At 36.2% G+C, this 21,532-nt stretch overlaps 1 protein-coding gene across 1 annotated transcript in view; it reads left to right on the top strand.

Annotated features, from left to right (window-relative positions):
- CFTR (CF transmembrane conductance regulator) overlaps window positions 1-21,532 on the top strand; it is an 85,195-nt gene that overhangs the window by 40,088 nt on the left and 23,575 nt on the right. Inside the window, exons 12-21 of the mRNA XM_032207621.1 lie at window positions 2,169-2,263; window positions 4,958-5,044; window positions 5,868-6,600; window positions 8,168-8,296; window positions 10,083-10,120; window positions 11,178-11,431; window positions 12,252-12,331; window positions 18,448-18,598; window positions 19,725-19,952; window positions 21,421-21,521. Coding sequence (XP_032063512.1) covers window positions 2,169-2,263; window positions 4,958-5,044; window positions 5,868-6,600; window positions 8,168-8,296; window positions 10,083-10,120; window positions 11,178-11,431; window positions 12,252-12,331; window positions 18,448-18,598; window positions 19,725-19,952; window positions 21,421-21,521 — 1,896 coding nt within the window. The remainder of the gene's footprint in view (window positions 1-2,168; window positions 2,264-4,957; window positions 5,045-5,867; window positions 6,601-8,167; window positions 8,297-10,082; window positions 10,121-11,177; window positions 11,432-12,251; window positions 12,332-18,447; window positions 18,599-19,724; window positions 19,953-21,420; window positions 21,522-21,532) is intronic.

The raw sequence follows: 21,532 nt of genomic DNA, 5'->3' as shown, positions 1-21,532 counted from the left end.
TAGTACTAGTAGAAATGGGAAACTGTTGAAATCAGTTTAGATATCTCAACACATAAGCAGAGAAATCCTAATGTCCAGTTGAAGACATTGGGTAAATGTCAAAGGTACAGATGTATAAGGATTCCTGTGTGCATAGTGAAATCAGAAGGGATCTGAGCAGGTTGTCTCAAATAAATGCCTTAAAACCTTTATGCCAGAATTTCATATGTTCTTTCTAAATGCTTCATGATGATGATTTTTTCATGTTCAGATAATCTTGCTTCAAAAATGTTGCCATGATTCTTTGCATCCTTCTGTCTATAAATACCTTAACTGTCATGTTAATAACAAAGATGTTTTGTGGCTCTCCTTTTACAAGAGGGAAGTAACTAGTTAACATTAGAATAATTTGAAAATCACCTGCAATAGCTTTTCCATACATAAGAGCTTCTTGATTTTAAGGTCAGACTCCTCTGAGCCAGGAAGTAAATGCTATTATCAAATAAGAGAACTGGGAGAATCTCCCATTTCCTGGCGGATCAGGCAGTCAATTTCTAGTCTTTGAGCTGCTGGACTTTAATCTGTCACTGATCCAGGGCTGAGCAGCATTGTTCACTCTGTTCCTGAGGTCAGGGCAATTTACAGGGGAGGAAGAAGGAAACATTTATCTGGCAAGATTTTTATTTATTTATTTGCTCTGGAAAACCACAGGGGCCTGCAATGCCCGACAGAGAATGGTTAGCAGTCCAAATCTGAGTAGAGGTGATCAGAATTGTATTATATGTGAGTTCATACGAAATGTTAACTTCTAGAGAGCCGCTCAGCTTAGATCACATTGCTCTGGATGTCTGGTGAGCCTGGCATTCGAGCCCTGGTGGGTCTTGGTGTCTCAGCATTTCTCTGTACACACTGTGAATGATGCAAATTGCATGTGTAGAGCTGGAACTGATTTTCGTATGCAGATACCACTGCAGAAAATGGGAGTCCTGGGTTAGCTCGTTGCAGACATGATGACAGATTTTCTGACTCTGCCGTGGGGAAACTTTATCTCTTTCCTCTACTTTTTTCTATTTTATTCCACATCCTCTCCACCACTGTTTTAGTAACAAAAGTCAATTTAGTTCTCTGACTGGGCAAAGATTTTGATAACCTCCAGAGCAACCTAAGCTTGTTTCTCCTACCAAGTGGTAGGCAACGGCTTTCTGATTTCATACATAGTAATGCCTACAAAAAAAGCTTCATGCAGGTCTTCCAACATTTTACTCAAGGAAAGGTAGCAAACTCTCCTTTGCCCGAGTCACAGTTATAACTTCACACTGGAGAAGAACTTTTCTAGTTGGGCAAGGCACAGCTTCCTCCAGCAGCAGTGGGAGGCCATCTCTGCTATGCCCGTGCCCTTCGTATGTGCCATCCCCTCTGGTATCCTGGGTCAGCTTCCCTGGCTTTGGGGCAATTCTATGAGTTATTGTGGTTTGCATAGATCTGTGCTAACTACTTCTACTCAAAAAACCTGGCCACCTCTGCCAGTGAGGCACAGGGAACTCTGCTGGCTTCCCTTTCTGTCTCACCTAAGAGCGAAATGGTATTCCCTGTTTTCATCACTGGCAAAAGATTCACTCCTAGCATAATCATAAATCATAAGTAAATTATAGCCTAAAAGGTAGAACTTGGTTCCTAAACTGTTTGCAAACCTTGAGCATTCCTGGCATACTCTTCTGGGAATTTTGTGCAAGTTTTTTTAATGAAACTGTCTGAACTATAAATTTATTTGAGGTTAGATGAATTCACATATAGACTTTGCTTCTTGCTTTCTCTAGTTTTAATAGCAAGTGCATTTGTCATTGTTGTTTGAGAGGAAACTCTAACGGTTACCACTGATATTGTATGAAGGTACATTCTTTACTTTTAGAGATTTAGCAATTATGACAAAAGTTTGTTTTTGAGATCTTGTGCCTTGAGACTGCTCTTTGAGGTAGAATGATATGCTTTGTTTAATCACCATTTCTGATTACATAAACAGGTGAAAGAAATAAAGAAACAATTCTGTGTATTTATTTTTCTTAAAAAACTTCTTTCTAAGCTGCCTGGTCAGTACCGTATACTATGCCTCCATTGAGTTTGTAGTTTAAGATTCTTGAATATGGAAAATATGTCTGATTGTTAAAAAAATAAATAAAAATTGTTAACAGGATATTTCGAAGTTCCCAGACAAAGATAATACAGTGCTGGGGGAAGGTGGAATCACTCTGAGTGGAGGCCAGCGAGCACGAATCACACTAGCAAGGTGAGTATTTTGTTATCTATTTGAATATTTCATATGTTCAATGTTGCATATATGGGGGAAATGATAGGACTAAGCACTTAAAAACATGTGGATTAAGTCCTACTATATAAATATGCCCCAGGTGTATCAGGAACTTTCTTTTACCATCAGAAATCTGAGTTTTACTCTGCAATTTCATTTATGATGCATCTGTATTTTTATTCCTTAAATTTTAAAAGTTTGCTGTTAGACACGTGCTATGGCTTAGCTGAAGATGAATCTTTCCTTCCTGATGCAAGACACTGTTGGGAGATTCAGAACTTCAAGTGTAGCTTTCTAAGTACCAAAGAAAAACTTGCCATGCACATGTACAAAATCAAGTAGTATTCCAGGAACTTTTCCTGCTATGTCACTTATGCAATGCAGTCTTTATATCAATTAATGACATATTTTCTGTCTGTAATTAACAAAAATGTAAACAATGCCATGTTTCAAAATGTGTTTCTACTAGTTGGGGACTATTTTTTTCATATAAAGGAGTGGAAGACAATCATTAGTTGGTACCTCTGAGTAATTGTTTAGCCTTGTCCTTGTCTGTTGGGCTTTTCAAAGTTAGTAAATAATTTTGAAGGCATACAGAAGAATAGCATAGGTGTTTTTCTTATAAATTAGCTGTGTTTCTACTGATTCACATAGCTGTTGTCAAAAATCCACTAATAATAGCTCTAATTTGTAAATGGTCCCATTTATTTCTGTGCCAAATGCAAGTTGGGCTGGTTCCCATGCTCAGAAATGCTTGGTAGAGGTAAAATCAATTATGGTTATCCATGCTGGCATCCCATGAAAGATGTGCATGCCTGTGTAAGGCTAAAAATGAATTCATTAAAATAAGGAGGCTCTCAGTGTGCATCTTAATAGTGGATTTGTGAGAGAGGAAAAGGGATATGCCTGTTTCTGTTTTATGTGGTAAGACAAGAGAGAAAGGGGAGGAGCAGGCAAAGATTTCAGAGAACACCAAAACAACAATAACAACCACAAAAAACAATCAAAATCCATTCAGATTTTCATCCAAAATTTACATGAAATATATCCCAGATTCTATGAGTAATTCTGTCTGTTTCTTTTCATATGATCACAGCTCATTTACTGGAGTGTTATACAATTGATACTATGTATACATTGTCAGCTATTAAATAATTATGAATAATTGAATGTATCAGAGGCAGTAGTTGTATCTGCTTTGAATTTTGTTTGTGCTCTAATCTAAACTCACCATACATCAAAGTGTGCAGGTCAGTGAGCTGCAGATGAAGGCCTATGAAAGCTAGAGGAGAAAATTTAGGATTACAGCCCTGGGTTGTACCCATCTGCACTGGAAATAAGCTGGACAATATTTGCTTGAAGTGCCTGCATCTGTATGTCTGATGTATTCTATGCAAAGTCATATTAAATCAGAATGTCTTCTAGAAGTGCCATCAACCATCTTTCATGAGAAGCAGATGCAGCTTGCCTGAGGTCATACTTCTAGTGAAGCACTGTTGGTGCAAGCAGCTGCAACAGGGAGAAAGAAAGGCCCGTGAAAAAACATACTGTGTGTGCCCTAGGTTTGAGTTATCTCACTGGCCCAGGACCCTAAAGTCAGTCATATGTGGCTAATAAGTCCTCCATACAAATTATAGCCGTAATCGGGGTGCTACTATTATTCCAGGAAACAAACTGCAAACTTTTTACTGGTGAAAAAGTGCCAAGAACAGTACGAACTTGTTGTTGTTGTGCAGCCACTTCATCATAATGTATGGTTACTGAAATCAACCGCAACAGAGGCTTTTTTGATAAAGTTGCTTGGTTTATTAATATAATTACTGTTATTGAGGGTTGTTTATCCTGGTGGCTACATATTTTCACATTGTTTAACATAATGTTTTTAAAACTCATTTATAAGGTACTTTAAAAAGTACTGAAATGCAATTGTCCAAATTTTCTTTACTAATTATACCCTGATTCATATCACAACACAATTTTCATGCTGTTGGAGGAAGACAAGGGGCCTTTTTTGAATTGCTGTTGGAATTGATCTACAAAAAACCCTCTTAACCACAGGTTTAGATCTCACTGAGCCATGTCCAGGCACATGCAACTTAAGGGACTAAGGCTACAAATAATTTTTCATGTTCTGAACTCAAAATATTGTACAGTCCCATTTAAGATAACACTTGCAAGGTTGTGGCTTGCTAATACACTTGTCTTGGCTCACCAGTTTTTTCAAAGTACTTTTAAAACATTTTTCAAAGTAGTTTTAAGTCCCAGCACCTAAATCCTTTCAAGCATTTATTTACATATGTGTAGTATTCACTCAGGCCTCAGAAGACATTAGAGTACATATTAAATTCCCATTTAAATGTTCATTGTATGCCTAGACAGACTGTCAGATTCAGGTGTTAAACAGATCTTTAGAGTAGCCTGTGTAGAAATAGCTATATTGCTTCTTTTGCACAGAAATTAACTAAAAAGTTAGTTTGTAACTTAGTCGGCAGCAAAGAAATGTTTTATTGAAAACTGTCTTATAAGCGCATGAAATGTTGAACTCTGAATCCATATTGATACTATAGAAAAATCTTTTTGAGACAAAGTTATAAAGGCACTCATTTTAAATTATATTGATGTAAATTTACAAGATTTGTGAAATTTAATTTCATTTCCATTTCTTTTTTTCAGAGCAGTGTACAAAGATGCTGATTTATATCTCATGGATTCTCCTTTTGGATATTTAGACATTTTTACAGAAAAAGAAATATTTGAAAGGTACTGTATATTTTGAAAACTGTACTTCAGAATTCCATCAAGTGGCACAAAGTAAAACCAAGAACAAAAATCTGCATCTAATTGGTACAGAATTTAATAACTAAACAAAATTCCTGCAGTGATCAAAATGATAGCTTTTGGGGATTTTTTTTCAAGAATTCTTGTGGGTGACTATTTAGTGTACAAAAACATTAAGACAGTGTACTGCACATAACAGGCCCAGGCCAGGTGCAAACACTATTGCTCAGTCACCATGGATTGAACCTGCTATAATTTATTAATTCCAGAGCATGCGGTTTTATGTCTGCTATGCCTGTGTACCAGAAAATATTTCTTTTAAAAATACTTATCGCAGTACACATTTTTACAAAAAATCTGTATTTTGTCTATTTTTTTTTTCTATTGCTGAAAGCCTGGTCACCTGAAAGTGCCCACTGAAAGTGGATGACAGCAAGTTATCCTTGTGGCTTGTCCTGTTGGTGTAGTTCAAAACAGTAAGGACATGTACTCTGCCATCCATAAAGTTTCCTGCCACCAAAAATTTGAAGTTTTGAAATTGAGCCAACAGATCTAAGTTACCCTAAGATGAAAAAAAATAATTTAATTTTCATATTGAACTGTGCTTTTTCCCCCTTTTTTTGGCTTCTGCATTAAAGTGCTCACCCTTCGCACATCTCACACTTACCACCTCCTCTGTAATTTGAGGAAGCACCAAAGACCATTCATACTGGGAGGGAGGAATGGATTGAAAATGGAAGGGATAAAAGCAATGTCTAATCATGAAGAGAAAAATATAATTTTTAACACTTTCCCTTTTTTATAGCTGTGTGTGCAAATTGATGGCAAATAAAACTAGGATCTTGGTTACTTCAAAACTGGAACATTTGAAGACTGCTGACAAAATATTGATCTTACATGAGGGAAGCTGCTATTTCTATGGAACGTTTTCTGAACTTCAGGGTCAACGGCCAGACTTTAGCTCAGAGCTAATGGGATTTGATTCTTTTGATCAATTCAGTGCAGAGAGAAGAAATTCAATTATAACTGAGACTCTCCGACGATTTTCCATTGAAGGAGAAGGCATGGGACCACGAAATGAAGTAAAAAAGCAATCTTTTAAACAAACATCAGATTTTAATGACAAAAGGAAGAACTCCATAATTATTAACCCACTTAATGCAGGCAGGAAGTTCTCAATAATGCAGAAGAATGGGACACAGGTCAATGGAATGGAAGATGTCTATAACGACCCACTAGAAAGGAGGATCTCACTGGTACCCGACTTGGAACAGGGAGACCTGTGTCTGCCTCGGAGTAACATGTTAAACACTGACCATATGCTGCAAGCTCGGAGGAGGCAATCTGTGTTAAACCTGATGACAGGTACCTCTGTGAACCAGGGGCCACGCTTTTCCAAAAAGGGGAGTACAGCGTTTCGGAAAATGTCCATGGTGCCTCAGACAAACCTGTCTTCTGAGATGGACATGTACACCAGACGCTTGTCTCGAGACAGCATCTTGGACATAACTGATGAAATTAATGAAGAAGATTTGAAGGTGAATGTTGATTCACATGTATCTTTTTTTTTTTTTTTGATATAGTGATAATTTTTTGCAATATATTCCTCATATCTTTTTCTGCCTGACTGTATCATTCCTAATGCAGTATTTCTCTGTGGAATACCTTTTTGCAGTATCTGTGATTTTTTATTTTTTTTTTAAATCTCAAATACCATATTGAAATCCTTGAAATGCTCTTTTTTTTTTTTTTTAAATAGTTCTTGAATACTGTCTGTAGAGGCTTTAAGTAAAGAATATTTGATTCTCATAGACTTAAACCTCAGCTTAGGATCATTTACACTACAATTTGAAACTGTAACATGGCAGAATGTTATTTTAAAACATTTATGTACAATTGACTTTTTAAATATCAAAAGCGATGAAAAAAAAAATGTTTGAAGTAGTAGCCCAGTTTTTAAAACTAGAATTTGATCCAATTTGACAAGTTTGTCACACTGCTTAGCTCATATTCTGATATGAATAATGAATAGAGGAGTAAACTGTTTTTTACTCTGTTCTTATGAACGTTCTGGAAAATATGCAATTAAGCTTGCATTTTATAACAGTAACTGGATGAATATTCCTTTTTCTTATAGTTATCAATTTTACATGATGAGCTACTTTCCTTTCTAAAATTACCCCCGCCGCCCCCCAGTTTATTTAGAAAAAACAACAGTTGATTTTCACACGACAGGAAATTTTTCTGAAGTAGTTTCCTGTATGGAAAAGAGTCTAGAAAAATCCTGTAAATTCATCATTTGCTGAAGCACTGCCCATCTTTTCTTTTGCTTTATTGGTCTCCACAGGATGAAGTACCTGAAATTATTTATGAATGTATTCTAACAGCACATTAAGAATCTACATTTCAAAATACATTGAAAGAAAATAGCTATTGATTAACTATTACTTGACTTCTAGAAATGCTGGACAAATCTTGGTTGTTCCTTTCAGTGCTGTCTGAAAATTTCAAATTATCTGCAAACTGTGTTGTTATAGCAAAGATGATTCAACCAGTCAGTACCTTCCTCTCTAGTCATTGTCATCCAATTTGAATCATAAAATCACAAAATGGTTTATAGGGGACAAAATGTCCCCTATTGGCAGGGACACCTCCCACTAGACCAGGTTGCCCAAAGGCCCATCCAGCCTGGCCTTGAACATCTCCAGGGCCAGGGCATCCACAGCTTCTCTAAGCAGGTGTTTCAGTGCCTTGGCACCTTCATAGTAAAAAAGTTCTTCCTTACATCTAACCTAAACCTACCCCATTCTACTGTCACTACACTCACTGAGAAAGAATCCTTCCCCATCTTTCCTGTAGGGCTCCCTCTAGGTACTGGAAGGCCACTGTAAGATATCCCTAGAGCCTTCTCTTCTCAAGGCTAATTAATCTCAACTCTCTCTACCTGTAGCCTGAATGCTACAGCTCAATTATTTGGAGTCAGTCAGCATAGGGAGTGACAGCAGTTGTGAGTTAGCAGAACGAATGATGGCATTCATGTGTCAGTATTTCTCATATGTGGATACTATTATCATTCTAATTGCAATCTTATCAATTCTTTGGCAGGAATGCTTTAGTGATGATGCTGAAAGTATGGGTACTGTTACCACATGGAATACTTATTTCAGATACATTACCACCCACAAAAGCTTCATTTTTGTACTAATTTTGTGTGTGGCTATCTTCTTACTTGAGGTAAGAAAATCTTCTCCTGCTGTCATTTTACTATGTTTGTTCAAATTATGTTGTTTGTGATAGAAATATAAAGGGATAAACCATCAAGACATTAGCTCATGTATGCATTACTTTGTGGCAACTGCTGTTAAAATGATATTTTTTTGTATCATTTTTCTGCTGTTTAGTTTAGCATTGCTCACCAGAGATAGCGATTAGTACATGGTAACAGCAGACCCACCAACTCAAATAACTTGCTGATTGGTACCAAAAAATTAGACTTGTCCTGAGCAGGTCTCTTGTCCACATGTGAGTAATCTAATCTTCCATTTTCCATTAAAATATATCTTTGCAGAGCCCTGGGAGGTTAACAACAATAAGCACTAAAAAACTGTTAAAGAACCCATACATAAATCCTGGAGAATTGCTTTCCAAAATGAGTTACTAGGTTGAGTTTAGTTTGAGATCCCAGATTTTTAAACCATCTCCAAAAGCAAAATTGAGCATTTTGAAGTGTAGCTGTTCTTATCACATCAGCTTTATTTTAATAGTAGCGGAAAATGGCAGTATAAAGCTACAACAGCAAAGCTAAATGTGAGTTGCAGGGGTAAAGGAAGTTTTAACTTTAAGATACATCAGGTTTACGTCTCTATATTTGGTGCAAATTTCCAATATCAATTACAGATTTTTGCTTTGAAACTAGACAAAAACCTTTTAAAATAATTTAAAATCCTCATCTTCTAATTGAAGAACAAATCTGATGACAAAAAATGTATGCATCTAAGTTAAACTCCACAGTGTGTCTATTGCTTAAGTAAAAGCAATGTTTAAATTTAGGCTATTGTGGTCATACTATTTAGTTATTTACTATAAAACCTGAAAAAGTTAGTAGTTCCCAAGCTGAAGGTGTTTATTATGTGCTGAGGTATTATCATAACATATTCCTGTACCAGCACCATAAAATATATGGTAAGGGGATCCTAGAAATTACATTTAGACTCTTAGAAATCATAGGGAGGAAAAGATCCAGACTGAAACATGGTGGCCTAAATGAAGATCTTCACTGGCTTGGTGGACAGACAAGAAAATGTGTTATAAAAGAAACTTCTGTTGGGTACTCAAGCATCTCACAATAAAGAGATGAATTCAACATTAAAAAAAAAAAAAAAGACCCCCCCCCCCCAAAAAAAAAAAACACAACACCATATGCACACACATAAAACAAACAAACAAACAAACAAAACAAAACAAAGCAACATTAAAAGAGTTTATGTGTAGAATTATGTAAAACTAGCAATGAAACAAGATCAGACAAATAGATTTATCAAATTTAGGTATCAGCTGGCAAGAACAGCAATGCAAGAGTAGAAATGCTAAAGGTTTGACATTCATATTTGAATAGCTGCCTTTGAAGATATTGGGAAAGAGACATGCTCTTTTGGGGCTATCAAGAAACATCAGTCTTTAAAACTTAAGATATGTTAAAGCTTACACTGAATGTTCTTTGTCATTAGGAATGCATTAGCAAGCCTTTGTTAATAGTATGGTAAAAAACAATAAGGGAATATTTAGGCACTTGAGAGCCAGATTGTAATAAAAGCCTAACGTAACTTTGCTGGTGGGATGCACTAAGTGGTTTCTGTGGAGGGAGGAGCAGATCTGACAAGGTTTTTGCTTTAGGGAAGTTTGATTTCCATCCATTTCTAATCCTCTCTCTACAAACAATTGTAATGTTAGTGAAAAAAGGTAAGTGAGGAGAACATAATGCGACAAGACAAAAAATTGACCCTGTTTTCTCTTGTTACAGGTGATTGCTTCTCTTGTTCTGTTATGTTATTTTAAAACGTGAGTAGTTATGATCATTTAATGAGGGAATGGGGAGTCCTTTATGTTGCTTTTTACTGTAAATAATTAATAAATTCTGCCAGAGGTCTATGTGTATAGGCACTAGCTTATATTTAATAAAGTGGTTCATAAATGGGTGATCAAAATACCTTATGTAGATGGTATCTTATGCTGGCACTTTGTTAACTGCTAACAATTAAGTGGTATGTGCCTTCTTACTGGATGCATGACAATGCACACAAAACAATTCCTGAGTCAGCTCACTCTAGAGATTTCTGGACTTGACATTCCTGAATATGTTGTGGTTCATCACTGTCTTTCAGTGGTGCAGTATGAGATATTTGCTTAGGAATATTTGAAGTGAACGGTTTCTACAAGACCCTTTTCATATAATTTCATCAATTATGAAAATTGCCAGAAGCTGCAGGGTCAAGCAGATGAAGGTTAAAACATGTTGAGCAACAGCATGGCTTTTCCTGGGTTAATGATTTTGATCCATATTTTAGTCTGCATCACTGTCTGTATGTTTGAGCATAGGAAGCATATGGTGATTGGGGTCTGATTTTGAGGGTAAATTTTTACCGCTTAGAGTAAGTCACTAAGACATTTGATTTTACAGAACACCTGATAAATACATTTAGAGTCAGTATATTTTCACAGTGGTTTGGAAAAAACTCTTGGAGGATTCATAGTTACAGACATATGGCTTAATGTTTATCATTGTAAAAACACTTGATTGCATAACAACAACCAATTTTAGAAATTATTACAAATGCATCAGCATCACCAAGGATGTCTGAGGAGAAGAATATGGCATATATTAACTTGGCACCTGAACACACACACAGTAACTTTGCCTTATTGGCACATGGGGTAGATCAGGATTTATATTTTATACAGGATATTATTAAAAATTATGGGAAAAGCATAAAGCTAATCATTAACATAATTTAAAAACTTTTTAAACAAATGTTTAAAAACATTGCTGTTTATTAGAGAAAATAAAAGAAACTTGCAATTTCTGGTAATACATTTATTTCTTATTTCCATTGCACAGCACAGCTCCAGAAGTAAATACAACACAACTAGAAAACACTACCAGTGACAATGTTGCTGTGATCATCACTAATACTAGCAGCTACTACATGATTTATATTTACGCGGGAGTTGCAGACAGCTTTCTGGCCATGGGAGTCATCAGAGGCTTGCCCCTTGTGCATACGCTTATAACAGTGTCTAAAACTCTTCATCAGAAGATGGTGCATGCAGTTCTCCATGTACCTATGTCAGCATTCAACTCTTTGAAAGCAGGTAACTAGGATAGGAATTGATTGACTCATATATGGGTTTTATTTTAATTAAGCAGTTTTTATTCTGTTAAAGGATACTGTTGCTTTCCATTTATATTGCCAGTCAAGCTGAATGGTAAAAGTTTGCTACGTAAAGTAATTTCTGAATCTTCTAATGAGCCTTGGTTGCACTTTATGTATGGCATATTCCAGTTGTCAGTTCTCATTCTGAAATATCACCACCTAAGTTGGCATATAAGGAGAAAATGAACTGTTAAAGCTCTTAGACAATAAAACCAGAAGAGGTTCTAATGAATAGCCTTTGTCTAAAACTGTGATAGAAAAGATATAGTCAGCTATGTGGTGAGTGACAAGGAGTCAGATGTGGATGATAAATAGTGCTGTATTTCGTGAGCAGTCCTACTAAAATGGCATGAAACATCAGTTAGTGTGAATAATGGTATTCATATTCAAATTTGGCTCTGGAGTTGATACAGAGTTCATTATATAACTGGTGCAACAAGTTCCGTCTGCTGCTGTATGTGAAATTCCTTTCCCATACTAGTATGCACTTACTGGTGCATACTAGATTACAGGGAGCATTGGTAAATGCAGTGTAACACAGGGTTTCTTCTTCATTTTCCCCTTTTTATTCTTAATTCTGTTATTTGGTGATTAACACAATAATTCCACTCAGAAGCTAACGGTGAACAAATTCATAAAATAAAATTTCTTTTTTTTTTTTTTTTTTTTTTTTTGGTTAAAGTAATAAATGTTGGATTATTAAGTAGTGTTAAAACATTTTAACTATTTCTTTACTTTTATTTTTTCTTAATTCATAGGTAGCATACTTAACAGATTCTCAAAAGATACGGCAATACTGGATGATTTACTTCCACTTACAGTATTTGACCTCATTCAGGTTTGTAGAACAAAAGTTCTAGATTTTGCTCTTATAGTACTGTAAAGTTTCAGTTATAAATCATGGAAAAGAAAAATTATTATTTTAATAATGATGTGATATATCATTTAATCATGTTAATAAGAACTGACAACCAGAATTAAATCCCACCATTCTCTTTCTTTCAGTCTGCATTTCTGTTTACATAGCTGCTTACCTTGTTAGTCAACTTCATTGCTTCTTTTTTTTTTGAGTTCTTGCTCATTGTCTACCTCCACTGTTTGTGCAAGCCATTTATAAGTACTCAGGCTCAGAAACATTTTCGCCTTGCAGTTCTATTCAGTACAAGTACTCCTGCTGCTGTCCACATTCAGCTCCGAAGATGTAAAGGGCATTCTTTGATTTCTTTCAGTTATCTTTATTCAAGATTAATATTGCATTAAAAATGCAATTCCTTTGATCGCATCCAGTCATTTTCATGATATTACCCTTCTAGTCTCTTCTGTTCCCAGTTAGGTAGCATCAAAATTAATTTACTTGTTGTTTTGTTTTAATGTATTTTCATTTTTTTCTGTTCTCTTATCTTCTGTGAAACTCTTTCTGGCCTGCTTTATTTGGAAGTTTCACCCATGGTAATATGTTTTCAACTCTTAGTTGGGCAGTTCTGATTTTCCTTTTCCCTTTCTTCTTTGTTTCATTGTTCTTTTCTCTTTTCTCTCTCTCTCTCTCTTTTTTTCTTTCTCCTTTTTCCCCTCTTTTCTTTCCTTTTTTCTTTTTTTTTTTTTTTTCCTTTTTTACCATTTTCATTTTTTTCCTTTTTCACTATTTTTTTTTCCCCTTTTTCCTTCTTCCTTTTTCTCTGTGATTCAAGCCAAGTCTGCGAGGCTAGCTGTGTGTGATGAAAGAGAGCTTTAGGAGGAGGAATTCTTTGGAAAAATTGTATGTCTTAAGAGTTGTAGAACTGCAGACTTTCAGAGTGGTGTTTCTTTTTTTTTTTTTTTTTTTTTTATGGAAACACTTGTTTCCAGCATAACTCCTGGGAACCTCCATGCATTATAGAATCTCAATGAGTTTTGAATGACCTTTCAAATCATTCACTCTGAAGAGAATACTGATGAAATACAGAGAGAGACAATTCCTATGCTTTCCAAGGAGGCCACCTTTGTTTGCTCCCAATACTGCCTGTTCTGAGACTCTGTGGCCCTATATAGATCCTCAGTAGCCCTGCTGAAGATCCCCCTCAGTAGCGCTAATGCTACAACACCATTCTTTTCTTAAATAGAACATGTTCCTGGAACATTTAAAAAATAAAAGGAAATGCATCCATGGTACTCCTGTTCTTCTCTCCATTTATGTAGGAAACATGCAAGTCAGATTCATTTATCACAAACACTGTGCTGCAGTCTGCTTGTCTCCATCTATGAGTTTGCTGATTTACAGTCCTTACCAACATGATGATCAGTTCAAAACCAAGTCCCTTTTCTCTATATCTTCGTCAGTAATTGATAAATTTGTCTTATGACTTTAGAGAGGACAGTGCAGCTCCACCTTAAGAGGTTCAAGAAAATTACAGCACTACTTTGTGCCCTCCTGAAGTCATGGAGCTTTGCTGAGTCAGTATACATGGACATTGAGCCACTCTCTGAGTCATTGATGTTCAGTGTGATCAGGATTCACTGCTGTCTTTTCTGCTGTGGCTTTTTTGTTTCTGATGTTTTGGATGTGCCATGGAGGAGATATTTGAAGCTTATTTTTGTTAGTCTGTCTCTGTGTCAAACCCTGACTAGTTTTTCAGGTTTCAATGATAAGGAAAACCACTAGATTTGGCTTTTCCTTTCTGGTGCCTTTCAGAAGCTAACCTATAGTCTTAAGATCTCACCTCTGTCTCCTAAGTCTCAGCTGCAGAGGTTCTTGGATATGCACCACAAGCCACCTTGTTTTCCCACGTTCTTCTAGAGAAGATCATTGAACCTACCCACTGTCTTGAGCACTTTTGATTTGTCATCCCCTCATAAAATATTTCTGTTAGAATTCAGACTTGTATATTCAGACTTGTTTGGCAGCTTCTGACTTCCAGGAACACTGCAATAAAGGTCAGATTAATCTGAAAGATACAGAGAAGTTACATGTACGACTTTCTCTTGATATGATGATTATCACTGAATCACAGAATGGTTGATGTTGGAGGGAACCTATGGACCTAGGACCTGGGACCTCTCCAATCTTTCTGCTCGAAGCAGGGCCAACTGCAGCCATACTGAATTTTGGATATTGCCAAGGGTGGAGACTCCTCAGCTTATCTGAGTGACTTGTTCCAGTGTTTGACCATCCCGTGGTAAAAAAGTTTTTCTTACGTTTAAGTCGAATTTTGTAAATTTTGACTTGTGCCCATTGCCTCTTGTCATTTCAATGAGTGGCACTGAGGAAAGTGTGGCTCTGTCTTCTCTGCTTTACTCCAAATACCTGACGACATTTAAATAAATATAAATTCTAAATATATTTATAAGATATTTTCTATAATTAGAGATTAAATACCATTAGGTATTTATACAAACTAATAAAATCCCTCTGAGCCTTTCCTACATAAAATTAAACAATCCCAGGTCTCTCAGTCTGTCCTCATATGTGAGATGTTCCAGTCCTCTATCATCTTCATGATCTTTCACTGGACTCAATCCAGTATGTCTATATGTCTCATACTGGAGAGCCCACTCCAGTTACTGTCTCACCAGTGCTGAGGAGAAGGGGGAGATCACTTTCCTTGACTTTCAGGCAACGTGGCCTTCTCTGCTGCAGGGATGTGTTTACTGGCTCATGGCCAGCAGGACCCACAGAACCTTCCATGAAAAGTCAGTCTCTGACCTGTACTGTGGCTTGTGGTTATTCCTTCCCAGGTGCAGAGATCTACAGAAAAAAAAAAGATTTCTAAGTCTATTGGGATGACCAAATCCAAGTCTGAAGGAGATGGAAACTTGCACTAGCCTTCAGTTTATGGTTGCTTACGTTTGTCATTAGGATATGCAAATGACTTCAGAGCTTTTCCCAAGAATTTGGCACAAAACTTTAGAGTTGATTCTCATTCCCTCTTCTATGAGAATGAGATGACTCACGTGACTCTCATGTTTAGGGACACTGCCTCCTTCTTTGTTACAGCAATGGATGTCATGATGCATTTTTTTCTTAGGACTTCTGTGAGCATTAGACATATCCTCCTTTAACAAAGCATGGTTCTTCATCCAGGATAAATGAGGCCCCAGGATTTCTCTTCAGTCACTGAGATACACCCAGTTATGCAAAAAGGAAGAAAACCTAGTAAATTTTACATCAACTGCAAGAGGGAGCATGTGTGATGTTTTCTCTGACAGCTATCTGGCCTGCTTCCATATATCTTGAGTATGAATTATAGCCAGCTAATGACTGCAGTAGCATTGCAACCAGCTTAAACATCTATCTGTCTTCTACCAGTGTACGTAGAAGACAGGAGGGGTCTTACAAGGGGGTGATAATTTTTTTGGAAGTCCTTCATATAAGGTGCTGCTAGTATACATTGGTTTTCCCTAGGGTTTATATATATACATATATATATATCATATAATATATATATTTCATATATATATAATATATAAAATAAGTTTTGAGACTCACACAGAAAATTACAGTGAACTCATTGGGCATTTATAGCTATGGTCTTGACTGTGTTTCCCCTAAATTAATAAACCACCTTTGGTTAACCAGTTTGACTGCTGCTGTCTTTGCCACTCTGAATGCTGGCTGAATTGCTGTCTCTACCACCAGCTGTGTTTTCCAAAATGATGACACAGAGGAAGCACTGGAATGTGTCTCCTGGTCTGGCCTCTATCCCAGTCCTGAAAGCTCAATCTCCAGGGTTGCTGCAGCGCTGCACTGTGGTTCTTAATTGGTCCACATTAACTCTCTGCTGGCGTTCCCTGGGTATATACTAATGATGCAGCCAGCTTGTTTTTATTTTATTTTATTTTATTTTATTTTATTTTATTTTATTTTATTTTATTTTATTTTATTTTATTTTATTTTATTTTATTTTATTTTATTTTATTTTATTTTATTTTATTTTAATTTGTTACTGCTGTGTTTTACAGCAAATAGCAACTTTTGTTTGACTTCATACTTATCTATAAAAGCACTAATTTTCATATTCAAATTTTCATATTCATTTTTCATAAAATAACTGTTGGGCTGGTAGTGATAACTATATGGCATCATGGTGGTCTTTGCAAAACTTGGGTAAATGATGGAAAGGGGAACTAAAAGAGCCACTGTGTGACTGTCAGATCTCAAGTAACCTGAGAGCTGTATAATTTGGCTGATATCATTTGAATAAGTCATTCTCTTCTTAATAATTTAGGATACAAGAGGTACTAAATTCTGCGGTTTGAAATAGTGAGTAACATAAATCCATTCTTGTGTTGTTACAGAACAGAGCTATACAGCCTGTGCATGTGCTACTAATGTGTGCCAGCATTCTTCTAAGAGAAATGGGAAAGTAATGAAAGAAATCTGTAACTGCTTCATCTGCTAAATTTTATTTTATTTTATTTTATTTTATTTTATTTTATTTTATTTTATTTTATTTTATTTTATTTTATTTTATTTTATTTTATTTTATTTTATTTTTCATGAATGATCAGTGCTATGATTGTATTGATTATATTTCTGATGAAAAGAGAAGGTAGGAATTTTGAAACATTCATAACAGTGAACAGTAGCTTGTCTGTGAAAGGCATCAAACTTGGAATACTAAAAATATTGCCTTGAAATCATGTAGATGTAACAGCAAAACCAAAAACTGCAATTTTCTTCTTAATGTGAGATTAGCTTTCCTCTCCATCTTTTTCTTTGCTGAGGCAATGGGCACAAACTTGCACACCGGGGGTTCCCTCTGAACATCAGGAAGCACTGCTGTGCTGTGGGAGTGACTGAGCTGCCAGCACAGGCTGCCATTCTTGGACATCTTCAAAACCCCCCTGGACATGGTCCTGGGCAGCCAGCTCTGGGTGTCTCTGCTTGAGCAGGGGTTGGGGCAGGTGGCCTCCAGGGGTCCCTGCCAACCTCAGCCTTGCTGTGGTTCTGTGAGCTGGTCAGTTAGAGTGATGTTTCAATGTGATATTCATCTTTGTCAAAATTGTCCATTTGCAGTTGTTTTCAGATGATAAGCTTGCAGACAGAAGTAGTTGTTTAGTGTGAAAGGTAATGCTCCTATATAAAGCAGACCTTTGCTATTCTGCATACATGGATGTATCTGTTTTTCACCAATTCAAGTACAAGACAGAAACAGTCCTAGTGCTTAAGGTGCTTCCAGAGTAAAGATCAAGACCTGATTTAGCTAAATCTCTCTAGAGCTACTGAGGATGAGGTCTTAGGAGAATGGTAATACTTTCTGGTGGGTTAAATAACTTAACTCTGGAATGATTTTTTTTTTTTCTGTTTGTCTTCTATCTCCTTAATACATGTTTGTTTGTTTGTTTTCTCTCCTATGTAATTTTTCATACCACAAGTTCTCTTATGACTTATCTCCTGTCTTCTGATCAGAATGACTATAATCACTAGTTTCATATGTAGGTTACAGTCCCTGGGACAGGTGCCGATGTACTATTTCCCATTTTTCCTGACCCTTGGAAAAACTGATTGCCCCAGAATCTGCAGGAGACTGAGTCTCAGTTTCTGACAATCTAGCACACATAGCCTAGGAAAGACAGCTTCAGTAGGCTTGGGAGGTGGCTGCAGATACAGCAAATATCATTCTTAGAATTTTAACTGGAGAGTGAGTACAGAGTTGTTGTTATTGTTGTTGTTTGTTTTGTTTTGTGTGTAAGAGTGGCTTCATAATTTAGAAGTTTGCATTACTTGCTGTACTACAGAAAACATTTCTTCTGTCTGTTAGAAAAGATGACAGTCATTCCTCAATGTCATAGATCTGGTCTCAGTTATTCATGATCTTTTCACAGAGGCTTGTTCTCAGCTGCAAGTCATACGTAGGTTAGCATTTTATGGTTCTCAAAACAATACATAGTTGCCATGGGAAGGAGATTCATCATCAATCTCTAGTCTATCAAATGACAAGTTTACTATATCAATAGTATTTTTCTTTCATTCTACAGTTAATACTGATTGTGATTGGCGCTATAACAGTAGTCTCAATATTACAACCCTACGTTTTCCTGGCATCAGTGCCTGTGATAGCAACCTTTATTGTGTTAAGGGCATACTTCATCCACACTTCTCAGCAGCTGAAACAACTGGAATCTGAAGGTATGAGCAGAAAAATTAGTAGACTCCTAAATCTGCAACAAATCAATTGAGAAGTGATTCACCCTTTCACCTCTTCTTTGCCTTTTCTCTTGTAAGATGCTATTGTCCCTGCAAGCAGAACACAAATCTCCTTAGGAGCACTGCTGCTACTGATCCAGACAATACTGAGTGCTCTGCTGCCAAAGAGCAATGGAGAAGACCTATTTAAAGCTGGGCTTTATCACCACTGCAGCTGAAAACAAATAAAGTCCTGACATACAGATTTTTGATAGTAAACTTAACGTGAAAAAATGTGGTCAGGCTTTTTATGTGCCCCAAGAGTTTCTTTCTTTATAAGAAAAAAATACAATGTCTGTATATTTCTTTCATGACTGCAAATAATTCTTATTTCTGAATAAGTTATTTGACTAAATTTCTTTTTCTCCCCCTACTATAAAGTCTCATATACCCCATAAAATGGAAGAAATGATTCTGAAGTATGGGTTTGCAGATCAGGACTGTGGTCTGGCTTTACAGCAAACTGGCAGACCCTCGGTTAGTAATTTGTGAATCTTAAACACTGATGATCATCTTCACTTTTACTCATGCATAACTCTGAACGTCCTCAGATATAAATTTAAATTACTTTCATGTTCACAGAGATCCACTATCGTCTCACCACTTTAAACAGATTGTGCAAAATCTGCTTAAAGTTACCACCATGTCAGTAGAGTGGAATCCAGGGCATTACAGTACTCTAGCTGTGCTAAGCAAACAACAAAAAAACCCACAACCTTCACCTGATGGACTTTGCAGAACTGTAGGAATTCATTTTGGCTGGGGAGGAGCCTTCTTTCCCTTGTGACATCTTACAGCAGACCAGGAGTTACCCCAAGTAGCATGCCAAATATGAGGAATTAAAAGACACTTTAAGTGTCTTCCTGGCAAGACACTGAATGGAACTTCAACCCATTCCCACAAATGCTGTTGTTGTATAGGATGTTGTTGCTGGGATTACTTAACATAAATTAAACCAATGATAGTAGTTACACTGCTGAGAGTTAGAGCACAGGGCTGTGTATTTTTGTGATATCAAAGGTATTTTCTTATGAGTGTTTATGATGTTTCTTATTTAAACACTTTATAGCTCGGAGTCCAATATTCACACATCTTGTTACAAGCTTAAAAGGACTATGGACGCTGAGAGCTTTTGGGAGGCAGCCGTATTTTGAAACCTTATTTCACAAAGCTCTGAACCTACACACAGCAAACTGGTTCCTCTACCTGTCAACGCTGCGTTGGTTCCAGATGAGGATAGAAATGATTTTTGTTGTCTTTTTCAGTGCTGTGGCTTTCATCTCTATCGTAACTACAGGTACAGTAACTTTATCTTTACTGGAATACTGAAATGCAAAACTTGCTTCTGCTCAACAGCTCAGCTGTAGACTCTTCTGATGGAAATAAATCATTGTACAGTCCAGCATACATTGGACTCACTGATTTATGTCAAAAAATTGAAAATATGATTTACTTAAAATAGAAATTATACAATCTTGTCTGCAATCTGCTGTTGTAGAAGACTCATAGAAAGGATTAGTTTGCAAATAATATCTGAGGGGCCAGAACTTTCTTTTCTTGACTCTGATGGTTATAAAAGTAATCCTGTGGTTTCTAAACCACATTAATGTAACCAAATGAGTGTACCAAAAAGTTTGGATGGTGATTATCATCTGTATTGCTTGACGTTGTTCAGTAAATCAAGGTTAATATTCCTCCCATTTTGCAAATGCCTGGGTAAGACATGGAAAGTTTTAATGATCTCTTAAAACCACATCAATAGCAGAAGTACTCATTCAGTTTTCTAATTCCCACCCACTGACCTTTTTCCTGATGTGAAGTATTGCAAATTCCATTCAAAATATCCATCAAAATGAGATAAGACAAAAGAGAATGGCTGTATACCTTATTATCTTGCTTGCATTTGAAATGCTGTCTGTGGCTGGGCCAGGTGTAGCTAGTCATGGCAAGCAGTGTAGGAGCTGAAAATTCCCAACATGTTGGAACAATTCAATTTTGTGGAAAAACTCAAAACTCAGCAGGTTTAGCTACAAATAAATTTTAATACAAGTTTTAATTCAGTATACTTTTATTTTGTAAGTTTTTTTGTTTGTTTGTTTGTTTTGTTTTGTTTTTAATCTTTATTCTCAGGCAGTATACTCCTTCTTCCCAGTTTTACATGGAAATTTTTATTCAGGATCTGGATATAGTTTAACTACAATGAAAACTGATGAACAAGGAGTTGCTGATTTTGTGAATGAGGTTATTTTTTCTAACAACATCCAAATGTAATTTGATCATATTTCAGTGTTGAGAAAGAATTATATAAAAGTGCACATTTCATCCAGTACTGTATTGTGTATGAAATATTATCCTCTGTTTACTGTACTGGGAGCTCTTATGACTCTTGGAAGAGAAAAGAAAAAAACACATACTTTCTATATGAAAATGTGCATCTACAGTACTTTTGTTACCTAGGAGACTTTTAATTCCTCTAAGATTCATAGGGAAACAATATTGCACCTCCCCTTTTCATTTTTTATTTTGTAGACCTAGTAGTTTTTTTCTCCATTTTTTTTTTTCAGGAGTTTGATGACTAAACTGTGAGTCTTTTTGTATTATCAAAAAACCCATGTTTTCTCCATAAAATAAAAGAGAGAATTTGAATATGTATTTTAAGATGTTATATGTATCTTATATATTGTATTTGGTATATACATATTATTTTCCTGATCTCTGTTAGCTTTTTATTTGCATATAAATTGAATGTATTTTTCTCTCTGCAGGTGAGGGACTAGTCACACTTGGCATTAGTCTTACTTTAGCCATGAACATCATGGGAACCTTGCAGTGGGCAGTAAACTCAAGCATAGATGTGGATAGCTTGGTAAGCATAAA

Source organism: Aythya fuligula, chromosome 1 (assembly GCF_009819795.1).
Source record: "Aythya fuligula isolate bAytFul2 chromosome 1, bAytFul2.pri, whole genome shotgun sequence".
In the NCBI taxonomy this organism is placed as follows: Eukaryota; Metazoa; Chordata; class Aves; order Anseriformes; family Anatidae; genus Aythya; species Aythya fuligula.
This window is presented reverse-complemented; position numbering and strand designations above follow the sequence as displayed.